At 44.3% G+C, this 22,915-nt stretch overlaps 2 protein-coding genes across 7 annotated transcripts in view; one reads left to right on the top strand and one right to left on the bottom strand.

The window, feature by feature from the left end:
• RPAP2 (RNA polymerase II associated protein 2) overlaps window positions 1-21,486 on the bottom strand; it is a 91,677-nt gene extending 70,191 nt beyond the window's left edge. For all 4 annotated transcript variants that reach the window (XM_027838040.1, XM_027838042.1, XM_027838038.1 and 1 more), the window contains exons 1-7: window positions 21,392-21,486; window positions 17,119-17,164; window positions 15,571-15,685; window positions 14,843-14,941; window positions 14,654-14,719; window positions 13,494-13,582; window positions 563-598 (exon numbers count right to left, since the gene is read on the bottom strand). In XM_027838040.1, coding sequence (XP_027693841.1) covers window positions 563-598; window positions 13,494-13,582; window positions 14,654-14,719; window positions 14,843-14,941; window positions 15,571-15,685; window positions 17,119-17,164; window positions 21,392-21,467 — 527 coding nt within the window. In that variant the 5' untranslated portion in view covers window positions 21,468-21,486. The remainder of the gene's footprint in view (window positions 1-562; window positions 599-13,493; window positions 13,583-14,653; window positions 14,720-14,842; window positions 14,942-15,570; window positions 15,686-17,118; window positions 17,165-21,391) is intronic.
• Window positions 21,487-22,036: 550 nt separating this feature from the next.
• Window positions 22,037-22,915, top strand: part of GLMN (glomulin, FKBP associated protein) — a 44,841-nt gene continuing 43,962 nt past the window's right edge. For 2 of the 3 annotated variants that reach the window (XM_027838235.1, XM_027838237.1), the window contains exon 1: window positions 22,037-22,069. The gene's annotated coding sequence lies outside the window, so the exon portion shown is untranslated. Of the gene's footprint in view, window positions 22,070-22,472; window positions 22,492-22,915 lie in introns of those variants that run through there. The other variant, XM_027838236.1, reaches the window with a different exon arrangement.

The following is a 22,915-nucleotide window of genomic DNA, read 5'->3' on the forward strand; positions in this document are numbered from 1 at the left end:
AATAACCAACCAGGATTGTTCTTTTTTTTGAGGGTGGGGAGGTCAGGAGGTCATGCAAGGAACAGGATGGTAAGTAAGAGAGACACTAAAAAGCGGCCATACCCTGGTGAGGAAAATGATCAAAGATTAAAGAAAACAAAATCCAGGAATCTAAAACATTATTTCAAATAAATTACATAACTGGCAAATCCCTAACTTTAAATACTGTAAATTTAGATTTTTAAAAACCTTTCAACACATATAATTGGACCAATCTATTTAACAAAGACCTACAGTACACAGGATGGAAAAAGCAGGGGTTATGTTTGTGGCAGATTTCAACAGGTCAATTAAGACTTCCCAGGTAGGAGCAGCTGCGCACTAAATCATACAGAACAAACCATACTGCTGGGGCAACACAAAAGAAAAAGCTCGACAGGTCCAGCATTTCATTGTGTGGGTACAATGGGGCCCTTCCACAATGCATCAGCACAGGAAATCAAAGAGCTCCTATCACCTGCTTTACTGCCGAGGTTTCAAACCACGGCTGTACTGTACAGAAGGGATCCGGATTCAACCATACCTCTGTCCTTCCTTTAGCAGCTGAAGATCCGGAGGTCTGTGATAAAGACAGAGACAGAAAAGTATTTAGAAGGTGATGTACCAATCAATTATCAGCATTCACATATAACTTTATACAACACAGTAAAGCATGGTAAAGACTTCTCCTTGTGAGAGACAGGGGACAACATCTCCACTGAATCAGAGGAAAGGGCCAGACCGGCAGGTCAATTTCTTATTTAAGAAACCGAAAGCAAGCTGAAGGTCCATCTGTAAGCCCTTGGCACTTTTCACATGGCTAAGGAGACTTCATAACATAAATACAAACGGTTTAAAGTCTAATCTACTCATTTTAATTATGCTATTCAGAAGTAAATTTTAATTTGCACTTGGACTCTTGGCCTAATGAAAACTTCCAGCACAATCAGAAATTATAATTACAAATGCAAACAAAAATATCAAACTATAAATGTTAGAAATATACAAAAATAAACATTAAAAAAGATGTAAGAGTTAGGATATGTAGCTCTTATAGTAATGAAGACACATGGACTCATTTAACATATCCAAGGATCTGTTAAACTAAAAATAATGCAACACAACTTCCAGTTAAAATGAAAATCTAACTTTCCACTAAATGCCAAAATCAAGTATCCTACGGCCGAAGAGTACTCGTAATAAAGAAAAAAAATCAACAGTAATCAAAACCAAACATTCTTAATTTCCTAAGATGTTCACTTCTATACTTTCCATGGGAATTGCAACTTTTTTTTAGAATTTTTTTTTTTACTCCTTAATTACTGGTGTTTAAAATGACCAGACTAAGGGGCAGCTAGGTGGTGCAATGGATAGAGTACTGGCCCTGGAGTCAGGAGGACCTGAGTTCAAATCCGGCCTCAGACCTTGGGCAAGTAACTAAACCCTAATGCCTAGCAAAAAACAAAAAACAAAAAAAGAAAAAGAGAAAGAAAGAAATCAGGCAACACAGTCAGTATGCTAAAAGAATGCCAATAAATTATCCCAAGAGGAGGATCCCTGGTTCCTGCTGACCCCTAACGATTATGAGCTTTTCTGCTTCTAAAGAATTCAATTAGGTCACAATAATAGAACATGTATTGAGAGCTTAAAGAGAACTTACAGGTCATCCAAGTTACCCCTCCCCCCTCATTTAAAGATGAGGAAACTGGTCAGAGAAGTTAAGTGTCTTCCCAAAGGTCACATGGGTGACAGCAGCAGTCAAGACTTGAAACCACATCCTCTGACTCCAAATCCATTCTCTCTCTCTCTCTCATACACACACACACACACACACACACACACACACACACACACACACACACCCTTAGATACTTAATAAACGCTTGTTGATTGGATGATCCACTCAGTTGCCAAATCTGGTCAAGTCTACAGCCACATTTCCTGCATCTTATTCTGTGCTCTTAACACTTATTCTGGCCTTCATCACCTCCTATTTCATTTATTATAATAGCCTCCTAATTAATCTTGCAGCCTCCAGCCTCCCCCTTCTCCATTCTATCTTCCTTTGTAGAAAATGCCAAACTGATATTTCTCAAGTACAGGTCAGTTCTCTGCTCAAAAAACACTAGTGGTTCCCAATCATCTCTAGGGTATGTAACTCAAGTTCCAGTGTTAAGGGTTCTAAATGCCACAATTTTAATTCTAGTCTGTATTTTCAGGTTTATCATACCTTTTTTTCTCTTCACATGCTCTATGATCCAGCAAAAATGGCTCCCTTTGCTGCTCCTTGTACACAATATTCTATTTCCTACCTGTGTCTTTGCTTAGGCAGCGATTCCCAAACTTATTTGACCTACTGCCCCCTTTACAAAAAAAAAATTTCTCAGCACCTCCCTGGAAATCTACTTTCTTTAACCCTTCAACATATATATATATATATTTAAAATGACACATCTTAGATTTAATAATTTATTGTAAATTTGTGGGCTTTTCCTGCATTGAAATTTTGATGATACAACATTGTGTCATGTAACCGTATTGTATCATTCTGTAAACAAGTCATCACATACACATATTCCTGCCGATGCATGCTGGACTTCTGGACAATGCGTGACACGTTTGCCTGCCAACACTTGTTTGTTAAGACCGGTCAGCAGACTTGACCACTGAGTGGTTATAACTTGCATCTTTTGTGTTTATTTGGAAAATAATGTAATCACTACAACTTTAACTCTCTCACATAATAGATGAAACATGTACAAATGGTTTTTCAAAATTTTCTTCTCTCCTCTTCTTTCCTTATGCTTCCACTGCCCCCTTATTTTTATTCAATGCCCCCCAATTGCACCGAGGCTACTACCACCCCCTTTTATCGGTCCATCGCCCCCCAGGGGGTGGCACCACTCACTTTGGGAACCTATTGCCTAGATTATCACCTGAGCCTGGAATGCACTCACTCTTTCTCCTACATTTGCCTCACAGAATTCCTAAAATCCTCTAAAGCTCAGTTTTAAGTGCTACCTACTAAAACAAGTCTATCCTCATCCCCCATCGCTACTCTTTTTCCCCCCCTTTAGAAATTTGTGTGTACGTACGTGTGTATATGGCATGTGTATCTAAACATACAAATATATATATGGGTATGTATATTAAACCAACCACAGTGCCTAGCACACATAATAATTGTTTAATAAATACCTGATTAATGAATATTTACAAAGCATTCACTGTACACCAAGTACTCTAACAGTTTCTGGGAATACAAAGAAAAAATACAAACTTGTTCTTGTGCTTAAGGAGCTTATTGGTATAGCAATTATTGAGAAGTATAGGAAAGGAAGGCACTCTCTCCCTTCCTCTTCGAACCCTGTTCAAATGCCACTTCTATAAACCTTCTCTGATAGCTTCAGAATAAAATGAACTCTCTCACCTCTGAACTATTTTCTGAAAAAATCATGAAGTGCCTTATAATATCTTTTGTCTTAAACTGTTATTTAAATATTTTATTGCTTTTTAACTCTCTCCATGTTTAACTTCCCTATTAGATTGTAAACTCCTTAAAGGCAGACATCAAGTCTTATATTCTGATATAAATATATATATATGTATATATGCACCAGGTATTAATAAATATTGGTTGATTTTAATTATATTCTAAGGCAGGGGTTCTTAATCTGGGAATTCGTCAACTTTTTTTTTTAATATTTTGATAATTGTATTTCACTATAATTGGTCTCTCTTGTAAGCTGATATATTTTATTTTTGTGCATTTTAAAAACATGATCCTGAAAAGGGGTCCATAGGCTTCATCAGACTCTAATACCAGTCAAAGAGGTCTCTGACATAAAATAATCAGGAATTCCTGTTCTAGGCCATCTGTACTGTAAAACTAGAAATAATGGGCTAGAGGATCTCTAAGGCTCTATAATTTTAAGATTTAACATGTAGTTGATGTTGGGTATCATTGGTTGGAGAGAAAAAAAAGCAGTTGGAGGTGGGACAAGTATTTAGATGTAAAAAGGAACAAACACTAACACCAAATGGGTCTGTGGGATGAGAAAACTCCCTAACCTGCTTTTGAAATGACTCAAAAATGGGAGTCCCAAAGTGGATTGCAGAAGAGCAAAACCAGACCAAATCAAAATAAGGATAAAAGAAAGTATACTAATGAACTATTGGCAAAGGATGAATAAAAGTGTGTAAGTCCTACTATGATACAGTAGCAGGCATATTCTGAAAACGCTTACTTTACCAACAAAATGAAACCGTAGAGGTAATAGAGGCAGATACCAACAGTCAGAAAGGTAATCTTGCTGTAAAATTTAAAAACTCTATCCCAACTATGAAATGATCACCTGGAGGCCTGATTTTACTGTGGTGAAATTACAACAACAAGGGGCTGATAGCAACACTCGTAAGGTTGTAGGTTTTGGAAGTCCTTACAAATAAGGGAGTCTTTAAGAAGCTACAGTAAAGATGGAGGAATAGAGAAAAACAAAAGGAAAGTCACTGTGAAAGTAAGAGTTTATACTTTTCTTCCTCACTTCATCTTTGTACCTTAATCCTGTCAGAAGATTGATTCTCTAGGATCCAAAGTTTCTTATTTCCCCTCCCCCAAGTATTAGAATTGTCTGATACCTTCTTCCCTCTAGCCAAACTACCAGGCACTGAAGCCACAGGTGCATAAAGCAACTGACATTCAGGCATGAATGAGACTGAATTCACAAAGTAGAACCTCTTTTACCCAAATGGTAAAATGTGGAGAGAAATATTATTGAGTAGAGAGCCTTCTCAAGTTTCTTTGCTTTCTCTAAGCACCGTCTGGTCCTCAATTCACCAAGGGGTAAAATAAAAGGCACCACTCTTACAAGCTTGTTCACACCAACAAAGCTTTCCTTCTTCACCAACAGAGGTTTGATAAAAACAAAGAGTAGTTACTGGTAAAGAATAATGAAATCCCGAATAGCCAATCAACAAATTCAACTTATTCATTCAATACAGATTTACTGAGGGGGATGAGTAAGACCTAGATTCTTTCCTCTAAAAGCTTACAATCTTGTGGAAGGGATTATATATCAGGTAGAACATAAGCCCCATGAGAGGACATACAATGCTATGGAAGATCGAAGAAGGAAGACGTTGACAGCTGGAGTCATCGAGAGAAGCTTCGTGGAAGAAGCAGCATTTGAACTGGGTTCTAAAGGACAAGGAGGTTTTAACAGGGCAATATATAACAAAGCCATCAAAGCTAGAAAGCAAAGGATAGGTAGAGTAGTCCAGTTTGGTGTGCACTCTGGCAAACAGGCTAGAAAGGTAAGATGAGGCTAGACCTTCGATGTCAGCAAAAAATATGAACATTACTCAGCAGGCATTGGGAAGTCACTGAGTATTTTTGGACATGGAACTGACAATGAAAGTTGTGTTTTAGGAAAATAAATATGGTTGTAGTATACAGGAGGGACTGACCTGGGCAAGGGGTCAGTCAGTCAACTAGCATTTATTAAGAACCTACTATGAGCCAGGCACTGTGCTAAGTTCTGGGAAGAAAGAGAAGATTCTAAGTAGGAACCTGCCAAGAGACAACAGAAATAGTCCAGGCAAAAGATAGTCAGGGCCTAAGCTAGGGTGTTGGCCATGATAATACTATCTCAGGGAAGAGATGGATCCCCAAAACACTGTTGAGCAAAAAGCCACAGGCTGTAGCAACTAAGTGGCTAGCACGGGAGAGGGAGTAATCAGAAAGAATTGTAGCTGGGAGAACAGTGGCCCTACTTATCTTTTAAAAGGTGGATCAGAGGAAGGACCCTTTTTCAGTAGGGGTGGAAGGGAGAGCAGGGGAGAGAAAATATGATTACTCTGTTGAGAAATGTGTCAGCAAATGTAGGCTTTAACTCAAGAAAAGGCTGGGAGTTTGGGGGAAGACAAGAGTACAGGGCCATAGCCACATTCTGTCCCACCGGGAATACCTGGGCCTCATTCTTCCCCTTCTACTGATCCCTTGGTTATTCTATTTCTAAGACCCGCAGAGTAAATTCCTTCATATACCCCTACCTGGGCATGCTTGTAGAAAGGATGGAGAGGGAAACACTGAAGACACAAAAAAGGAGGAAAGAGCCTTGAGAAACAAGGACTCTTAGGAAGTGGGAGAGAATCCAGAAAAGTGAGTCTTGTAAGGGATGAGAAGGGTTAGTTCTTCTGAGAAAGGAGGGAAGGACAAGTAAAGATTCACAGAAATTGTGAGATAAAGAGACAGGAGGTTGAGGTTTGATGACTAGCTGTTGGTCGAGAGCTGTTCAGGCAAGTTTCAGAAGAGTCTGTAAGGACGCTGAAGGATGACCCAAAAGGGCAGAACTGAGGCAAGAACCAGGAAGGGGGAGTAAATGACCTACATATAAATCATGCCAATAAAGCTAACCATCTGGGGCTAGAATGTAATTACCTTACGATAACCTTGGGAAACCAATCTTCAGATACCATCTAAGGGCTCTCTTGATTCATTTTTTTTCTGCTATAGGACTCTGTTTCCTTTTTTCTTTAGTTTCCAAGTCAAGCTACTTTTGAAAAATTTCAATCTTGGGTGTGCTAACCCAAGTGGAAAGATGTTAATCTATCCAAGCCAAGGCAGGGAAGGGAGAGACAGGAGTGTTCCTAGGGGACAGCTGTAGTGCTGACAGTGTCCTCAGGCCCCTCAGTGAAGGAGATGAGCAAGTCAGGGAGCTGGGCGATAACTCAAGACTGGGAAAACCGAGGGAGGAATAGCTGTCACTGGGGATCCCTTTCCAACCTGGAGCTTTCCTTTAGCAAAGTCAAGGGACCAAAAACCTTGATAAGGATAATGAGCAGGATCAGTAGAAGGTAGAAGGGGAGTTGTGGCCACAAAGAAGAAGCTCAGATTTAGAGATCCTGGAGATGGGCTCTTCCGGGGTGTAGCCATACAGGTGGGTGGCATGTAACCAGGACCATCAATACAACTGAGGAAAATTTAACCGAGACATAACTTAGATTTTCAGATATATATGTCATGAGGACAGCGTTCCAAGACATGCTGAAGAAATAGGGGTAAAAGGAAATTACATTTCTCCTTTCACGTCAGATAAAAGCTTTGTTTTATTTTATTTTTCCAAAAAAGATAAGGGTGTGACGACTTGTTTAAGTGGATCATGGGATTAAAGTCCTACTCTGGAGCTGGAAGACACTCTCTGAGGCTACCTCGTCCAACCCCCTCATATCACGGTGGAGTAAATGAAGGCCCAGGGAAATGAAGTGATCTGCCTAAGGTTACTGGGAGAGCCGGGCTCAGAGGCAGAGGGCGCCCCAGCCCCTCTGACTGTCAAGCTTGTGCTCTGTCCACTGCACCACACTGCCTTTCTCCAATTATTCCTAAGGAGTCCAGCATGATTTCCACAGGTGGTTCCAAAAGTCTTAGCCCAGTTTTAAGTTATTAAACACAAGCTTCCCCACCTGCCTCCCCACTACGTTTCTAAGAGTGAAGGAGCAAGTCCTCACCTCCTTCCCCTGCCAACTTCTCAGACCACCTATCACTGAGGGTATTCCGTATGGTGAAGGCCTTTCAGGGTGTCAGTAACATCTTACACACATTAACAGGTCTTTCTGACTAGGAGTCCAAGTACTTCTAAAGTGATGGGTTTAGATTTCCTCATAAAACACGTGCATTTGCTTTGCTAAGAGGGGTTTTATGTTTTAGAATGAACTTGACATCATTTTCTTCAGCTTCTATGATGTTTCATACACAAAACAAACCAGATGCTCTTTCTATTCAAGGCAAATGCTGTTCCTTATTTGCTAAAAGACTTGTCCTTCTACTGCATGTCACACGTCTGCAGTACAGGTCAGGTAGAGATTCTTATATTTCCTTCTACCCAGTTTAAGTTACCATGGGGACAGCTCTAAATTCAGTTACAAATAACAACAAAAATACCACAAGAAGAAGGCTTATAATCTGGTTCATCTGAGATATTAGTATTCTTATTATCATTTGCACGATATTGATAATATGACTTTGAAATAATAACACTCAAAATTAGAAAACAACCTCCTATTCCACGGAAACTTTGTTACTGAGAAAGTTCTGTTTATGCTCCTTCCCCACCAGCGGGGATTTTTCAAAGATGAGTGGGTACGTATTTTAAATCCTCTTTTTGAAAACGTTTCTCTACATTGAGAAACAAATGGAGGGCTTGTTCAGGAAGAGGTTATAGAAGCTGCCTTACAGGGGTTTCTAGCTTCCGCACCTCTACGACACACTGCGTTTACTGCCAAGAAGCAGTAAGTGAAAATCCCCGAGGCTGGGCCACAGGACGCACAGTGCAATCCAGGCAGCATTTCCCACTTGGGAATCTGAACCACTTTGGTTCAGATTTAGAACTGGAGGGGACCCAGAGGCCATTAGTCTAATCCTCCATCTACAGATGAGGAAAGTGAGGCCCCAGAGAAGTCAGAGGACTTGCCCAAAGTCACACTGGTAAGGAAGTGAAGCAGGATTTGAACTCAGGTCTCCCAAAGACAAACGCAGCACTCTTTCCACTGCATCACAGTGGCTGATCTTTCTAATTATGCTCTCATTTCCAACACCTGGCTGTCCTTCCGAAATTTAGCTCCTGATTTTCCAAACCATAATGCAACGTTGTTGGTAGCTTTCCTCAAGTGAAAATTAATTTTTGTAACAGAAGTTTCCTTCCCACCCCCCCCAAAAGGTGCTCCCCTCTTACCTCGGGCACCAGCTCCCTGTTAGTCATTTTTATCCTGTCATTTCTACTGCAAAGAATTTTAGTCTTAGTCTTTCTGGTCTGAAAGCCCCGAATGCTTTCAGCTGTGGACTTTCACTTAATTCTGAAATGAGAGCTGGTCTTCTCTCACACGAGAAAAATGAGTTTACTCTGTTTTTTTTTTTTTAAAGAAAATTTCATTTTAATTGTTTCTGGTAAATAACTTATTTCCTTAGCCAGAAAATCTTCACTGCTAAAATGTTTTTTTCTCACAGTGGGTACATCCTTCATAAACTATTTATTCCCAGTAGCAAATCTAATTAGCTCTGTGGTTTTTTTAAATTAAAGCTTCATCTTAACTTGGGTTTAACTTTTTACTTTACATAGTTCAAAAAAAATAACACTATGGTACCATCAATCAACAACAAAAACTTTTAAACAGTATTGATCAGGAACAACACGAAAGGCCTGAGTACAAGAGGAAGAAGAATATGTCCATACTGGTCTGATTTTTTAAAAAATTCTCTCCAATTCTGGAAGTTGTTACTTAAAAGACGCTAGTCAGCTCTTTACCTTAGTGGTATCAAACTCAAATAGAAAGGGGTTGGAAAACCACAAATTAGCATTATCTATATTGTATGGTATTTTTGTTTGTTTGTTAAACGTTTCTCAACTTCTTAAACAGGTTCAGTCAAGCTCGGGAGACCTACAGGCTACAAGCTTACTGCCTGCTGTTTTTCTCTATACAATGTATCATATCATAAAGATTTCTCCCTTCAAAATTCCATTCCCTTCTGCAACACTTCCATTTAATGTGCAACATTTAGCACACTGCCAGGGTTTTTAAGAAATCTGCGAAATGAATTAGGTGACAAGGTTTAGAAACAAATATGGAGAACCAGTGCCCTCTTGTGGATTTCAGAGCTATTACAGACATGGTCCCTGTTCTCCAGGCCGGTGTGCAAAGACATGAACCATTAGAAGATCACAGACCCACTGGGCTGAAAGGTCACACTAAAAGGCTTGGCCAGGAGAACACAAGTCTGGCACAAAGATCCTCCCAACAAGAACGGAGGGTCTCCCTCCACACCATGAGAATGCTTGACAGTACTCTGTCTTTGTTCCTGAGTCTCCCCACCTCAGACACCCTCCTGACCTACGTGAGGCCAATCTCTCCCCTTCTTCACGTTCAAGATCAATCCCTAAGCTTTCTTCACGAAAACCTCCCTGACGATGATCTTTCCTTTCCTGGACTCCGGCAGCACTCACTGCCAGCACCCTGCACTTCGAAACTAAGTCAGTGTATAGCAACTGCACACGTCTGCCCCGTGGGCAGCCTGAGAGCAAGTCTTCTGACTCTGTCGGAGAGTTCAACCTGACAAAACACTATTAAATACCTACTGCACTGTTCGAGGGTCCGGAGAGAACCTGAACATTCCTACAAGCGAAGGAGGAGGATAGACTGTTCACGCCAAACTGTCTTCCACACCCTTGCTCATGACATTTCCCCCACTCAAACATCACTTTCCCACCTTTCCTTCTCATAGTTCTAAATCCTTCACTGCTCCCAGGCCACTAGTGTGGCACGGCAGAAAGATCCCTGGATTTGGAGAGAGATGATCTGGGTTCAAATCCCATTTACACTCTTACTAATTGTGTGGCCTTGGAAAATGGACCAAGAAGTATTCATTAAGCTCTTACTGACAGAGTGCTTGAACACTAATGGACCCCACTTCCAAGACCATATTTCTCCTTAGCCTCAAAACTGCATCATTACTACGTGCCAGGCACTGTGGCAGGTTCAAAGACAAAAATCAAACAGTCTTCATCCTCAAGGTTACATTTCATCCAAGGGGACACATAAGCATATTTTTAAAACAAGGTAATTACTTGGTGGGAAAGCCCCTAGCACTTGGAACAGTCAGGAAAAGCGTAAAAGACAGCACTTGAGGTGACCTTGCAAGGTCAGCCAGATGGGACTGGTGAGGAGAAAATGCATCCCTTCTATGTGGGTGTGACCCAAGTTAATGGGCAGCCAGGGGAAAGGTGTGCCTGGTGAGCTGGCCAGGGCAGAGACCAATTCAGGTTTTGCTGAAACACTCCCGATTCTGTACCTGAATGAGGATGTCTGAGTGGGGAAAGGGAATGGAGGGGACAGGAGTGTTGTGGAGCTAGGAACAAAATAACCTGGCACCTGATTGGAGGAGCTGCGGGTGAGGCTGACGCTGTGCACCTGAGTGATAAGCATGGTTGGTTCCCTCATGAGTAAAAGGGAAGATCAGATAGGGCTGGGCTTGCAGGGGAAATATGATGAGTCTTATTCAGAACATGTTGAATTGAAGATGGCTTTAGGACATCCAGTTAGAAACATCCAGTAGGAAGTTGGTGACCCAAGCAAGGTGGTCTGAAGGGAGCCAAAAACTGGATAAAGATTTGGGAGTTCTCAGCACAGAGGGCCTCCCATCCCTCACAAACCTTCTGTGCTAGAGCACACCCCATTTCCTGTCTGCTTTCTGCTCTCTAATTTGGAGATCTCATTGGTTCTCACCATTTCGATCATCACTCTCTCTGCAGATGATTCCCAAGTCCCACTGCTAACTTCCTGTTGGACATCTCCCCCCACCCCTATGCCCTGTAAGCATCCCCAACTCAACATGACCACAGCAGAACTCAACTTCTTACACCTTCAATCTGCCTCTCCTGCAGACATCCTTATTTTTACTGAGGGTGCCATTCTCCTCCCTGACACCCAGCCATACCAACGAGGAGAAGCAGCCTGGTAGAGAGAGTGGAGAGTGATGTCAGGAAAGCCGGAGTCACCAGCTGTGTGAACATGAACAGGCTTCCTCTGATGCTCATTTTCTGCTTCTGTGAAGTGAGGCTCACCTACTGCCTTCCTCAGAGGAAGGCTGTAAAGCTCAGGTGAGATGAGTCTTTCACCTGTGTTAGCCCCTCCCCATCCCCACACTAATCAGCAGCCCAATCTGGCCACTTCTCTGCCCTCTCACGACCTCTAGGCTGGCCTGCCCTAATCCCACCCTTCATCAAACACATGCCCAAGCTTGCTCATCTGTCCCCTCCTCCCAATCTTTCTCCTTTTCTAATCCATCCTCCAAACAGCTGCCAAACAATCTTCCTAAGTCACAGGAAGACTAGTCGTTGATCTTTGAAAGATCCCACGAATCCAGGGTGGGATATGGCAGCTGAAGGAAGCCTCAACTGCTGGACTGCAGGAAAAGAGGCCAAGCCCCCCACCCAGAGGGAGGAGGGAGCAGGCCCTCTCTGCTGGGGGTGGGTGGGCGTGGCCTGGTTCTGTGCTGGGTGCCACACTTTAGAAAGGACACTGTGAAGGGCCAAGAGAAGGGTAATGAGGATGGACTGAATAAACTCCAGGTTGAACCTGGAGGAGAGAAAACTCAGGTGGGGCTAGATAACTCTCTGGAGGGATTGTGTTGAAGAGGGAATAGCCTTGCTCTGTCTGGCAGTGGAGGGCCAAACCAGGGCAATGGGGGAAACTGCAGAGGCTGCTTTAGGCCTCTGCCAAGGAAGACTCCCTAGCAATGAGAGCTGCCCTCAAGGGGGACGTCTTGGGAGGCTGTGGGTCTTCACGTATAGGCTGGGCATCTGCCTGTCTGTCAGGGATGGGTAGAACGACCCGGACTTATGTCTACAAATTCTATGAAAATGGTGTGATCTTACTGCCCTGCTCTGAAGGCTTCAAGGGGCTCCCTCTGCCTCTAGGATAACATACACATTCTTTGGTCTAGCTTTAAGCCCTTCCACAGCGTGGCTTCCGCCTCCCTCTCACCAGCCTCATTTACTATCACTCCCTTTCGTGTCCTCACGTGTGTGTGTGTGTGTGTGTGTGTGTGTGTGTGTGTGTGTGGTGTGTAGGCCAGGCCAGCTTCGTGGTCCCCCTCCCATCAGTGACCTCTCTTTGAGGTTCGGCTCCTCTGTGAAGTTACCACCACCCTCAGTTCCCCCATGGTTAGGGCTCTCTCCCCCTCCTGGGTACATCTTGTAGCCCCAAGAAGAACAAGGCTCCTTGGGGGCAAGGACAGCTTCATTCCTCTTGTGGATTTATTCCCACTGCTTTGCCCATAGACAGAATTGGCCTGGGCTAATATAGTTAACAACTTCTTCAGTAAATTGTAAGTACTTAGGACAACAACTTATTCAATTATAGAACAGAAAGACCACATGGAAATTTCTGACATTTGAGACAAAGCTGAAGAAAAACTAAGTGGCTTCCCTCAAAATTCCATAGCAAGGTTGTAACAGAGAACACAAGTCTTATGATCAGAAGCCAGGTCGTCCCCATTCAGTGACAAGCCCCATCACATGAGCAGCGTTCAACCTAAACAAGCAGGTCCAGGAAACACACTTAGAGAGGCAGTTTAAAACCAAATGGAAAGCTAAAGCAGTGAAGTACAAGTAGGAGCCTGCACAAATATCAGCAGTGACCAAACAGAGCTTTAGGGGTGAGAGACGCATGTTCAGCCCAGTAATGGTTAAAAGCTAACATTTCACTTCCTGATCATAACGTCTTTAGTTAACTAGAAACTTAACTTTCTAACTGGTTAATAAAAATTAATTTTGGTTAGAGGTTAATTCTAATTAACCAATTAAAAATTAAATGGTTTTCCTGTGTTTCTTATATTAAAAAGCTTTCAGATAAAGTATTTGCCAGCTCTCCAATATTCCCCTAAAGAAAACAGAAGAAATGCTTTTAAATTATGGTTTAATTACCTTTCCTCTTCTCGAACCCACAACGGACTTTTGGAAATCTGAGCTTCAAAGTACTTAGATGCTCGATAACAAAAATTGCTGCAGAAAAACTGAAGATAAGAAAAGTATTAAAAAACATTTTTTGCATTTTAATTTTAAATTTGCTTAACTTTTCTTTCAATCAAAAAACCAATAAACATTTATTAAGCACCTACTATGTGCCAGGCACTTGGCTAAGCTCTGGAGATACAAAAAGGATGCCCTCAATGTGCTTACACTCTAATGAGGGGGACAACAAGCAAACAATCTATACAAAGCAGGCTCTGTACAGGAGCAATAGGGAATCTTTAATAGAAGGAAGGCAACGGAGTGAAGAGGGGTTGGGGAAGACTTCTTGTAGAAAGTAGGTGGGACTTAAAGAAAGCCAGGAAAGCCAGTAGACAAAGATGAGGAGGGAGAGCCTACCAGTCACAGGGAGAGCCAGTGAGTATGATCTTGGAATCAGAAGATGGAGTGTTTTATTTGTGGAACAGCCAGGAGTTCAGTGTCACGGGATTAAAGAGTATGTGGTGGGAGTAAGCTATACAGAGATTTTGAAACTGGGGTGAGAGGGGGGCAGGGGGTGGTGAAGGGTAGGTTATGAAGGGCTTTGAACACTAAACAGAGGATTTTATATTTCATCCCGGAGGCAAGAGAAAGCCACTGGAGGTTATTGAGTAGAGAGGTGACATAACTGGACCTAGGATTTAGGCAAATCACTTTAGTGGCTGAATGGAGGACAGACTGGAGCGGGGAGAGACTTGAGGCAGGCAGGCCCACAGCAGGCTACTGCAATAGTCCAGGAATTTAAGTGACTTTCAAATTGAGGGGAAGGAGCTGTTAGTTTAAAAATGTTTTTTTAAAAGCATTTCCTTGCTTTACTTATGTATGTGAAATATAAGTCCAAAAAGAATGATATTTACAATGATTTAGGAAAAAAATTTTAAGTTACGTGATCTAGAATTTTTTAAATTATAATTTTTAAAATAATGGGATTTTCTTTTGTCTGCTTCCTCCTTTCTCAAGTACAAGGTAAGGTGTTCCATGTTCAAAATTCTAAATTTATACTTATACATGAAATGATCTTTAAAACCACCACAAGCAGGTATTTAAGGCTGTTGAAAATAGTCCTTAAGGCTTACCTTTCTTTCAGTTATATCATAGACTTTATTTGTTTTGGTAGAAATCCTATACTTCTGTTTTGGTACCTAAAAATAGAATAAAATAACACTGACTAAGCTATAGTAACCACTTCACTTGCTTCAAACTCCCTTGTTACAAAAGCAAAGCCTTAACATAGTCAGCGCATCTAATAATCAACAACGCCTTACGTTTCCCAGCTTGTTGTGACATAACGGGTAACCACAGAGATGGATGATGAAGCGTTCTTCCACGACATCCTTGTAATGTGCAGATGTGATCTGCTTCCCCTGCGGAAAAAAAAGGAGCCACGGAGTCTTTACCAGGACTGGACTGAGAATATACTCACGGGCTTTCTTACAACTTGCAAAAATATACAGAAAACAAACTCTTTTTTTGCACAGAAATCTATGACTTTTCCCCACATCCTTCCCCATGTGTCTGCCAAGTTCTCTTTAAGACAATAGGCTGGGAGAAGGGGTGGGGAATAAAAGGAAACACCTCAACTGAGGGCCCTGGGTTGAATTAAATATATATGAGGCATTTATGGGGCCAGAGAATGAATTGGGGAATGAGAAAATATCAGGGAGACGAGGGGGCATATTAAAATATACTGACCCCAAGTCAGCAGAAGCATACTTAAGGGAGTTAGTTCCTGCTAAGCAGGTGAGAAATGCACCGCTTTCATTTTACAAAGTGTCTTCCACCTGAAAGAACTAGGGGGAAAGTTCTATGCTTTCCCTGTGAGAAGAACACTGAGCCCCGAGCTTTTCACCTGCACACACTGCAGAATTACTGACAGCATTTACGTGATTACGAGTGTTCACCCAGGCACTCTGACAACTATCATGCCACAACACTTTAAGTACAAATATTTAAAGGTCTTGGACCACAAACTTCAAAATTTGCAAACACCTACAGATTCCACAAGGGATTCTTCTGTAATGTCTTCTTCCAAAAGCTGTTCAACAATATGCAAGGCTTTCCTCTCATATTCGATTTTCTTTTTAATAGCTACCTCCAGTGCAGCTTTCCTACAATGTTTAAAAAAGATAAAAAGGCCGTTATATTTATAATCGTCACTCTTACCAATTGTTTTCTCACTAATTAGGTCAGCAACAGACCTTCCCATTTTGCCATAAAATCCACATCTTCCAGTAAAAAAAGCAAATATAAATATATGGGACCATTCAATTAATGGCCTGTGTATAAAGCCTGGGAGAACTTAAAAGCAGTTGCAGCACACACCACAAAAAGGAAAGCAGTAAGAGCTCGAGAGCTTTTTGAGATCAAAGGGCTGAATCTCTCTTATCCTCCCCTCAATGTCTCGGAATATGAAGGCTTTTCAGCTCAGAGGGAGCCAGACCTTAGGAAAACACTAGAAAGAGAAGATCTTTCTTGTCTGCAAAACAAACATTCATTTAGGTGAAGTTTCAAAAAGTTGATGCAATTTGGGGGTGAGGGTTGGGGGGGGGAGCATTAGGCAGTGGGAGGGTTCAGGAAAGGCACGCTGACAAGGTGGTGCCTGGGCTGAGCTCTAAAGGAAAGAAGACTTCCAGAAATTGGAAGTAAGGAGGGGGCAATGCCTTCCAGGCACTGAGACGAGAGACAGATCGGGGCATGGGGCCAGCAAGATGGACAGTTGGGTTGGACTGTGGAGGACAGGAAGCCCCTTCCCTTGGGCTTATTGGCCTTCAGTCACCTTCAATCCTTCCTCCTAAAAGCTAGGTACTTTCACTGCCTCTCACTCCTCTCTTCCCACACACTTCAACTCGCGGCAACATGGCTTCCAATATCATCATTCAACTGAAACTGCTCTCAACAATCTCTTAAACTGCTACATTTCATGGTCTTTTCTCAGCTCTATTTCTTCTTGAACCCCCTGGGTTCTAGATTACATTTTGAGGTTTGTTTCCCATTTGCTTGCTTTATTATGTACTACGTTACAGGCAAATTGGCCTATCCCCCCTCCTATAACTTAGGGTTCTAATTCCTGCCTCCAAGTCTTTGTCAAGCTGTCTCCACGCCTGGAATGCAGTGATGCCATCTCTCTTCACCTCTTGTCCCATTTTTCCTGTGCCCTCTCCCTCCTTAAATTCTGATGTAGATACTTACCTATAGCCATGTTGTGTGTCTCCACCCCCACCCCCACCACGTAGAACAAAAACTCCTGGAGATCAGGGAGGGTTTTTCATTTTGTCTTTGGCTCCCCCATATCTTACAAAGAGTGAGCACTGAAATTGTTTGAACAGGTACTCAAGCAGGTGGCAGAGCTGGGTGTGATTTTCAGAGACTAAGCCTTCAGGTACAGAGAACAGCAACTCTCAAACACAAACTTATTCCTTTAAGAAATTCTCACCACAGTCACAACACACAATTCAAGTATAATAGTGATCCATCATAATAGTAACTAATGTTCCGTGAGAGGAAAAATAGACAAACAAAAGCCGGTTAGTAATTGCCATACCTTCTAGAAGCCTCTTCACTTTTCAAAGCACTTGTTTCTTTACTACCTGTGGGGGGAATAAAAAGATACTGTATAAGGGTCAAGTGGATGTCAACAGCACCTTAGGCAGAGCCCTGACCAAATAAAGCAAGTCCAACTATCTTCTTTCCTTCTTTTCCATATCTCCTTCATGGCACATAATTTCATATTTAAGACACAGAACCAAAAAAAAAAATCTACCAAAAGGAAAACACTGGGTAACATCATTCCTAGGTAAATGGGCAGGAAGGTTTTAGCGTAAAGGGAGGGAAAAAGCAAAGTTTTTAATACAATAACCACTTCCCTGAAATAGGGATAATCTAAGCATAGTCTTTGGTGTTCGAGTGGTTCCCAAACACCAGTGGTGTCAAACTAAAAGAGAAACAGATCCCACCTGTCAAATATTGACTTAGAAAACCACAAATTAACATTATCTATGCTGTATGGTTTTTTTATCTTGTTAAACATTTCTCAATTACATTTTAATCTAGTTCAGGTCTCAAGATTGTGGCCTGAAGAGTTTTGCCATATAACGTCCAGGGATGTGGAAAAAGGAGGGCTCCATCATTCTTCCAGTAGAACACAAGAACGGGGAAAAGAGGGATCATTTTGATTTTGTCTTTGTCTTCCTCCCCAACAGTGACCGATGCATAGCCACGGACAGTTAATAAACATGACTGAATTTAAATTTAGGTGGATACCTCAAGGAGTATTTACAGGAAAACAAGGCCAAAAGGATGAGAGAGCTTGTCATGGATGGATTGGAATGTACACTATTAGAGGGGACGATATCACAGAGGTATAGTCTACACTGGGATTCAAAAAACCCAACTTCAAGGGCAGCTAGGTGGTGCAGTGGATATAACATCTGCCCTAAAATCGGGAGGACCTGAGTTCACACGTGACCTCACACATAACACTCACTAGTTGTGTGACTCTGGGCAAGTCAATTAACCCCAATTGCCTCACAAAAAAAAACAAAAACAAAAAAACTTCACCAGTTGCAGTAGGGTAGCTAGATAGTTGTCTAAAAATAAGTACATAAATAAATAAATAAATAGGGTAGCTAGATAGTTGTCTAAAAATAAGTATATATGTGTATATATATATGTGTGTGTGTGTGTACATATATATATGTGTGTGTGTGTGTATATATATATATATATAAAGGATTTAGGGACCTGAAGGCTCAACAGGATTCCTCATGTACAAGGCCACTGTGTTACAGATACAGAGGTGAAAAGCACCTGAAGGAGGAAACAAGGACTATAGTTTCAGAAATGGAAGCGTCAAGATGGTGCCATAGGAAGATAAGCTGAAGAAGGAAGGACATCCAGCCTAGAGAACAGAACTCGAGGGTCAATGATTTCTGTTTCACTCGGAAGAGGGATTAGCTTTGCTTGGCCATTAGAGAGGCAGGGTAAGAGAACCCATTGCAACAGAAAAGTGCAGAAAGGAATATTTAGGCTCGACATAAGGAAAAGTGTCCTAGCACTCAGAGATATCCGGAAGAAGAATGGGCTGCCTTGGGAGGAGTGTCCTCCCACACTAGAGGTCTTTAAGCAAAGGAGAGAACAGATTCTGGCCTTTCAGACCTCCTTCAACTCTGTAAACATCTATCTTCATTCTTCTGCTGCTCCACAGGAACACCTCACTCCTGTTAGATGTTTTCTTACTCTCCAATGCTGTTTTCACTGCCTGAATATGCCTTTCCTTCCACCTAAGGCACAACTATCCTTTAAGGCCTAATAAAAGTCCTATCTCTTCCATGAAGACTTTCTTGGCCTGCAGTTAGGAAGAACTGAGTTCAAAACGGAACTCAGATACCGCCTTGCAGTGTGACCCTGGGCAAGTCACTTAACCCTGTCTGCCTCACTTTCCTTATCTGTAAAATGCGGATAATAATGAAAGCACCCTATGAACACCTACTCACCCCACCATCGCTGTTAACATTTGTAAAGTGCTATATAAATGCTATTGTTGTTGCTGTTGTTGTTCAAGCCCACAATGAGCTCTGCCTTCTCTAACTCTGACCTTTCTGGAGAAATTGGAATGGGCAGTCTCTAAAGTTACCTCTGCCTCCCCAAATCTGAACCAGGAACTTCAAAGATAATCTCTCAATGACCTCAGGCTGCCACGGGATATTCAAAGCCCTACTCATCTCCCCCTTGGTTTGGCCCCCTACCACAAGCTATCCAGGATTCTCTATCACCATCCCACTCTCTTTTTCACTAAAAACAGTACCACGACAAATTCCCCAAATGGACAGATCACAATCGAGTGTTAAATGACTGTGGTTAAAGTGATTCACATCTAGGTGTGTATAACTAATAGCTCAATCTAGCCAAATTCGCCTAGGCCACAAGGGCAGTTGGTTAATCCAAATCCTCAACCATCTTAAAAAAAAAAATGAACAAAGGCCCTTGCCCATCATTTCCTTCCTATTCACAAGAACGGGTCAGTGGAGGCCCCTTACCTCCCCCTCCCTGGTTCCCTTTCAGGGTCACTCAGGTCATCCTGACTCCAGGTGAAGAGCTCTATCCCCAGGCCACCAGCTGCCCCTATCCAGGGCCAACAGCTGATCTGTGTCTGTTCAACTCCCTGGGCAGGACACAGAGACCACCCCCACCCTTTCCCCCTCCCCCCACCCTTACACAACTAATAGGTTGCTTGGAAATTAAATCACTTTTGAAGCAAACAGTATTCTCATCCTCCCCCAAAACCTCCCCACTTAGCAATGCCGTTAGGAAGAAGTGGAAGTAGAGGTCCTAGGAGGGAGAAAGGGCACAAAACTCTTTAGGGCCACATCACTCTTGCACTCCCATACAGGACGGCCCACAGACCCCATTCTCACCCAATTCTCCTAGCCTCAAAGGCCCCTCTCTATAGGGTCCTGGATGGTGGAAAGAACTTACTACTGTGACCTCGGGCAAGTCCATGAGCTGACTTGGGCCTCAGTTTTCTCATCTATAAACAGACTCTGAGCCTCCGAGGCCCTTCCAGAACTAGATCTATGATCCTACAATCTCCCAGACTAGGGAAGGCAGGAGAGTAGCAGACATGGTATTCCTCAGACAGCTTCTCAAAGGGGACGGGGGGAACCTGCCTATGTTAGCATAGACAATCTTCTAAAGGCTAGATTTTCTTTGGCAAATAACAAGAATCCTCTAAAATGGGGATGTCACTCTTAGAGAGCGAATGTTCTAAGGGGAGAAATGGTCTGGATTACCTTGGGAAATGTCCATTCCTCTAGCATCCTCCAAGGGCTGGAGGAAACTCTCTATCCTCTCCGAGGGCAGGAAGAGGCTGAACTGCTTTTGGGTAACTGTACAGATCTCTAAGAGAGAGGAGGGTTTCCTCTCTCTAACGGGTGGGGGGTGTCCTCTCTGGGAAACTGCCTGGTGCTTTACGGGGTGGGGGGTAGTTTTCTCTACAGGAGGATGGGCTGGGCTGTCTTTCCAAACCTGCGCAGTCCTCTACGGCGGTGGGAGGATCCCCATTCTTTAAAGCAGAGTTCTCTCTCTAATAAGGGTCTCCATCCTCTAAGAGAGAGGTTACTCTCTCTAAGAATGGGGTCCCCCTCCTCCAAGTGGGGACCCCAAACCCTAAGGGGGTGCCCATGCTCTAAGGGGGTTCCTCTCTCTAAGAAGGGTCCCTTATCCTCTAAGGGAGGGGTTTCCATCCTCTAACAGAGTTCCTCTCTCCAAGGTGGTGCCCATGCTTAAAGGGGAGTTTCCACTCTCCAAGGGGGAACCCCAATCTCTAAGGTGTTGCCCATGCTCTAAGGGGGTCCCCATTCTCTAAAGGGGTTCCTCTCTCTAAGGAGGGTCCCTTATCCTCTAAGGGGGTTCCCCATACTTTAAGGGGGTTCCTCTCTCTCTAAGAGGGGTCCCCCATACTTTAAGGGGGTTCCTCTTTCTCTCTAAGAGGGGTCCCCACTCTAGGGGGTTCCTCTCTTTAGGAGGGTCCCTTATCCTCTAAGGGGGTTCCCCATACTTTAAGGGGGTTCCTCTCTCTCTAAGAGGGGTCCCCATTTTCTAAGGGGGTGCCTCTCTCTCTAATGGGGATCCCCATCCTCCAACGGGGTTCCTCTTTCCAAAGTGGTGCCCATGCTTAAAGGGGAGTTCCCATCCTCCAAGGGGGACAGGTGGGCGGCCCGCGGGAACTTGACTAGCCCCACCCCCCACGAGGGGCAGGACCCTCTACCGCGGCGCGGGCGGCGTGACGTGACGCGTCCCTGGGCACCAGCTCTTACCTGCGCCTTTGCGAGCGGCTCGGGAGCTCCTGCTCCGGGGGCCGCCGCGAGCCCGGGGCCTCAGCTCGTCCTCCATGAGGGCCTCAGCAGTTCCTCCACCTTCTCCCAGAGCCACCTGGGATGTGTGTGGGCGGGGCCTCGGCTCGTCCGCCATAACGTCCCCGTCCCCGCCCCGCCCCTGGCTCCTCCTCCTTCTCCCAGAGCCGCCTGGGACGTGCGTCAGGGGCGGGGCCTCAGCTCGTCGGCCATGACGCCATCACCGGCTCCTCCTTCTCCCCCGCTAGAGTCGGGACCTGGGAGGTCAGGGGGCGGGGTCAGGGCGGGACCTCAGCTCCTCAACCATTGACTGTCTCACGAGGGCTCCACCTCCTCCCCACGCCATGGGATGTGAGACGCGGGGAAGGATGGGGGCGTGGTCAGAGGCAGGGCCTCAGCTCCTCCTCCATGACGTCCTCCATCACCGCCTCCTCCTCCTCCTCCTCCTCTTCTCCACAGCCTGAGTTGCTCTGCAGATATGGGGGCGGGATCCGGGCGGGGCCTCAGCGCTTCCGCCATTGGCTGCTCCGCTTCCTCCTCGCGCGCGCGCCGGGTGGGGCGGGGCCGGGGGCGGGGTCGAGGCGGAGCCAGGGCAGGCGGAGGCGGAGAGGAGGCCCAGGCTGGCTGGAGAGTGTCGGGCAGGTAGGGCGCAGCTGCGGCGGTTTGGTCGCTGGACAGCGCCGGGCAGGGCTTTAGCCCCGGGCCCGCGGCCTGTGCTGGGGAGTCCCCAGACTCAGCGCAAGCCGCGGCCCAGCCGAGGGCGCCCAGGGGGTGGACGGGGCCGGATCCGAGGCACGCGGCTTGAAGCCACCGGGCCCCCATCGGAGAGGGCGGGGAGGGCGGGAGACTCCGGGCAGGTCATTTCAAGCTCTGCCCCTCAGTTTTCCCACCTGTAAAATCAGAGGGGTCGCCCACGACGGTCTCCGAGGGCCCCCACTCCCCCGGCTCGAGGTTTGGGGTGCAAGCCCCCGGAGGGCGAGGACTGTTCAGCTCTTTCTTCGGACCCCTCCCCCAACGCCGGCCCGGTACATAGTAGGCACTTGGTTCCCGGGTGTCGGTTTCAGGTGTGGATCAATGTCACGATGCCCCGAGGCCAAGCAGGGTCCGGGCTCCCACCCAGCGGAGGAAGCTTCGTTAGCTTGCTTTTTGTCTCCGTCTGTTCCCAGTGATCCTTGATTGAATGACTGACTTCACACAAATAGGAGAATCTTCTTTTAAAAACCTTCCTTTTCGACTTTCCTCCTTCCCAGCAAGGGATGAAGTTACTTAAAGCTCTCCGGGTCTCAGTTTCCTGCTTTGTAAACGGAGGGAGTTGGCAGTCAGCATAGGTGATCCTGAGGCCAAAGGATGGGGTGATGGGGCAGAGAATACAGGGACAAGCTCTTTGAAGGCCGGCACTAGTTGCTTTTTTGTTTGTTTATTTGTTTTATTGTCTAAGCATCCTTAATTCCGTAATGAATGCTTGTTGGATTGAGTGGTGTAGTTTTA

Source organism: Vombatus ursinus, unplaced genomic scaffold (genome assembly GCF_900497805.2).
Source record: "Vombatus ursinus unplaced genomic scaffold, bare-nosed wombat genome assembly UNPS02014825.1, whole genome shotgun sequence".
In the NCBI taxonomy this organism is placed as follows: domain Eukaryota; kingdom Metazoa; phylum Chordata; class Mammalia; order Diprotodontia; family Vombatidae; genus Vombatus; species Vombatus ursinus.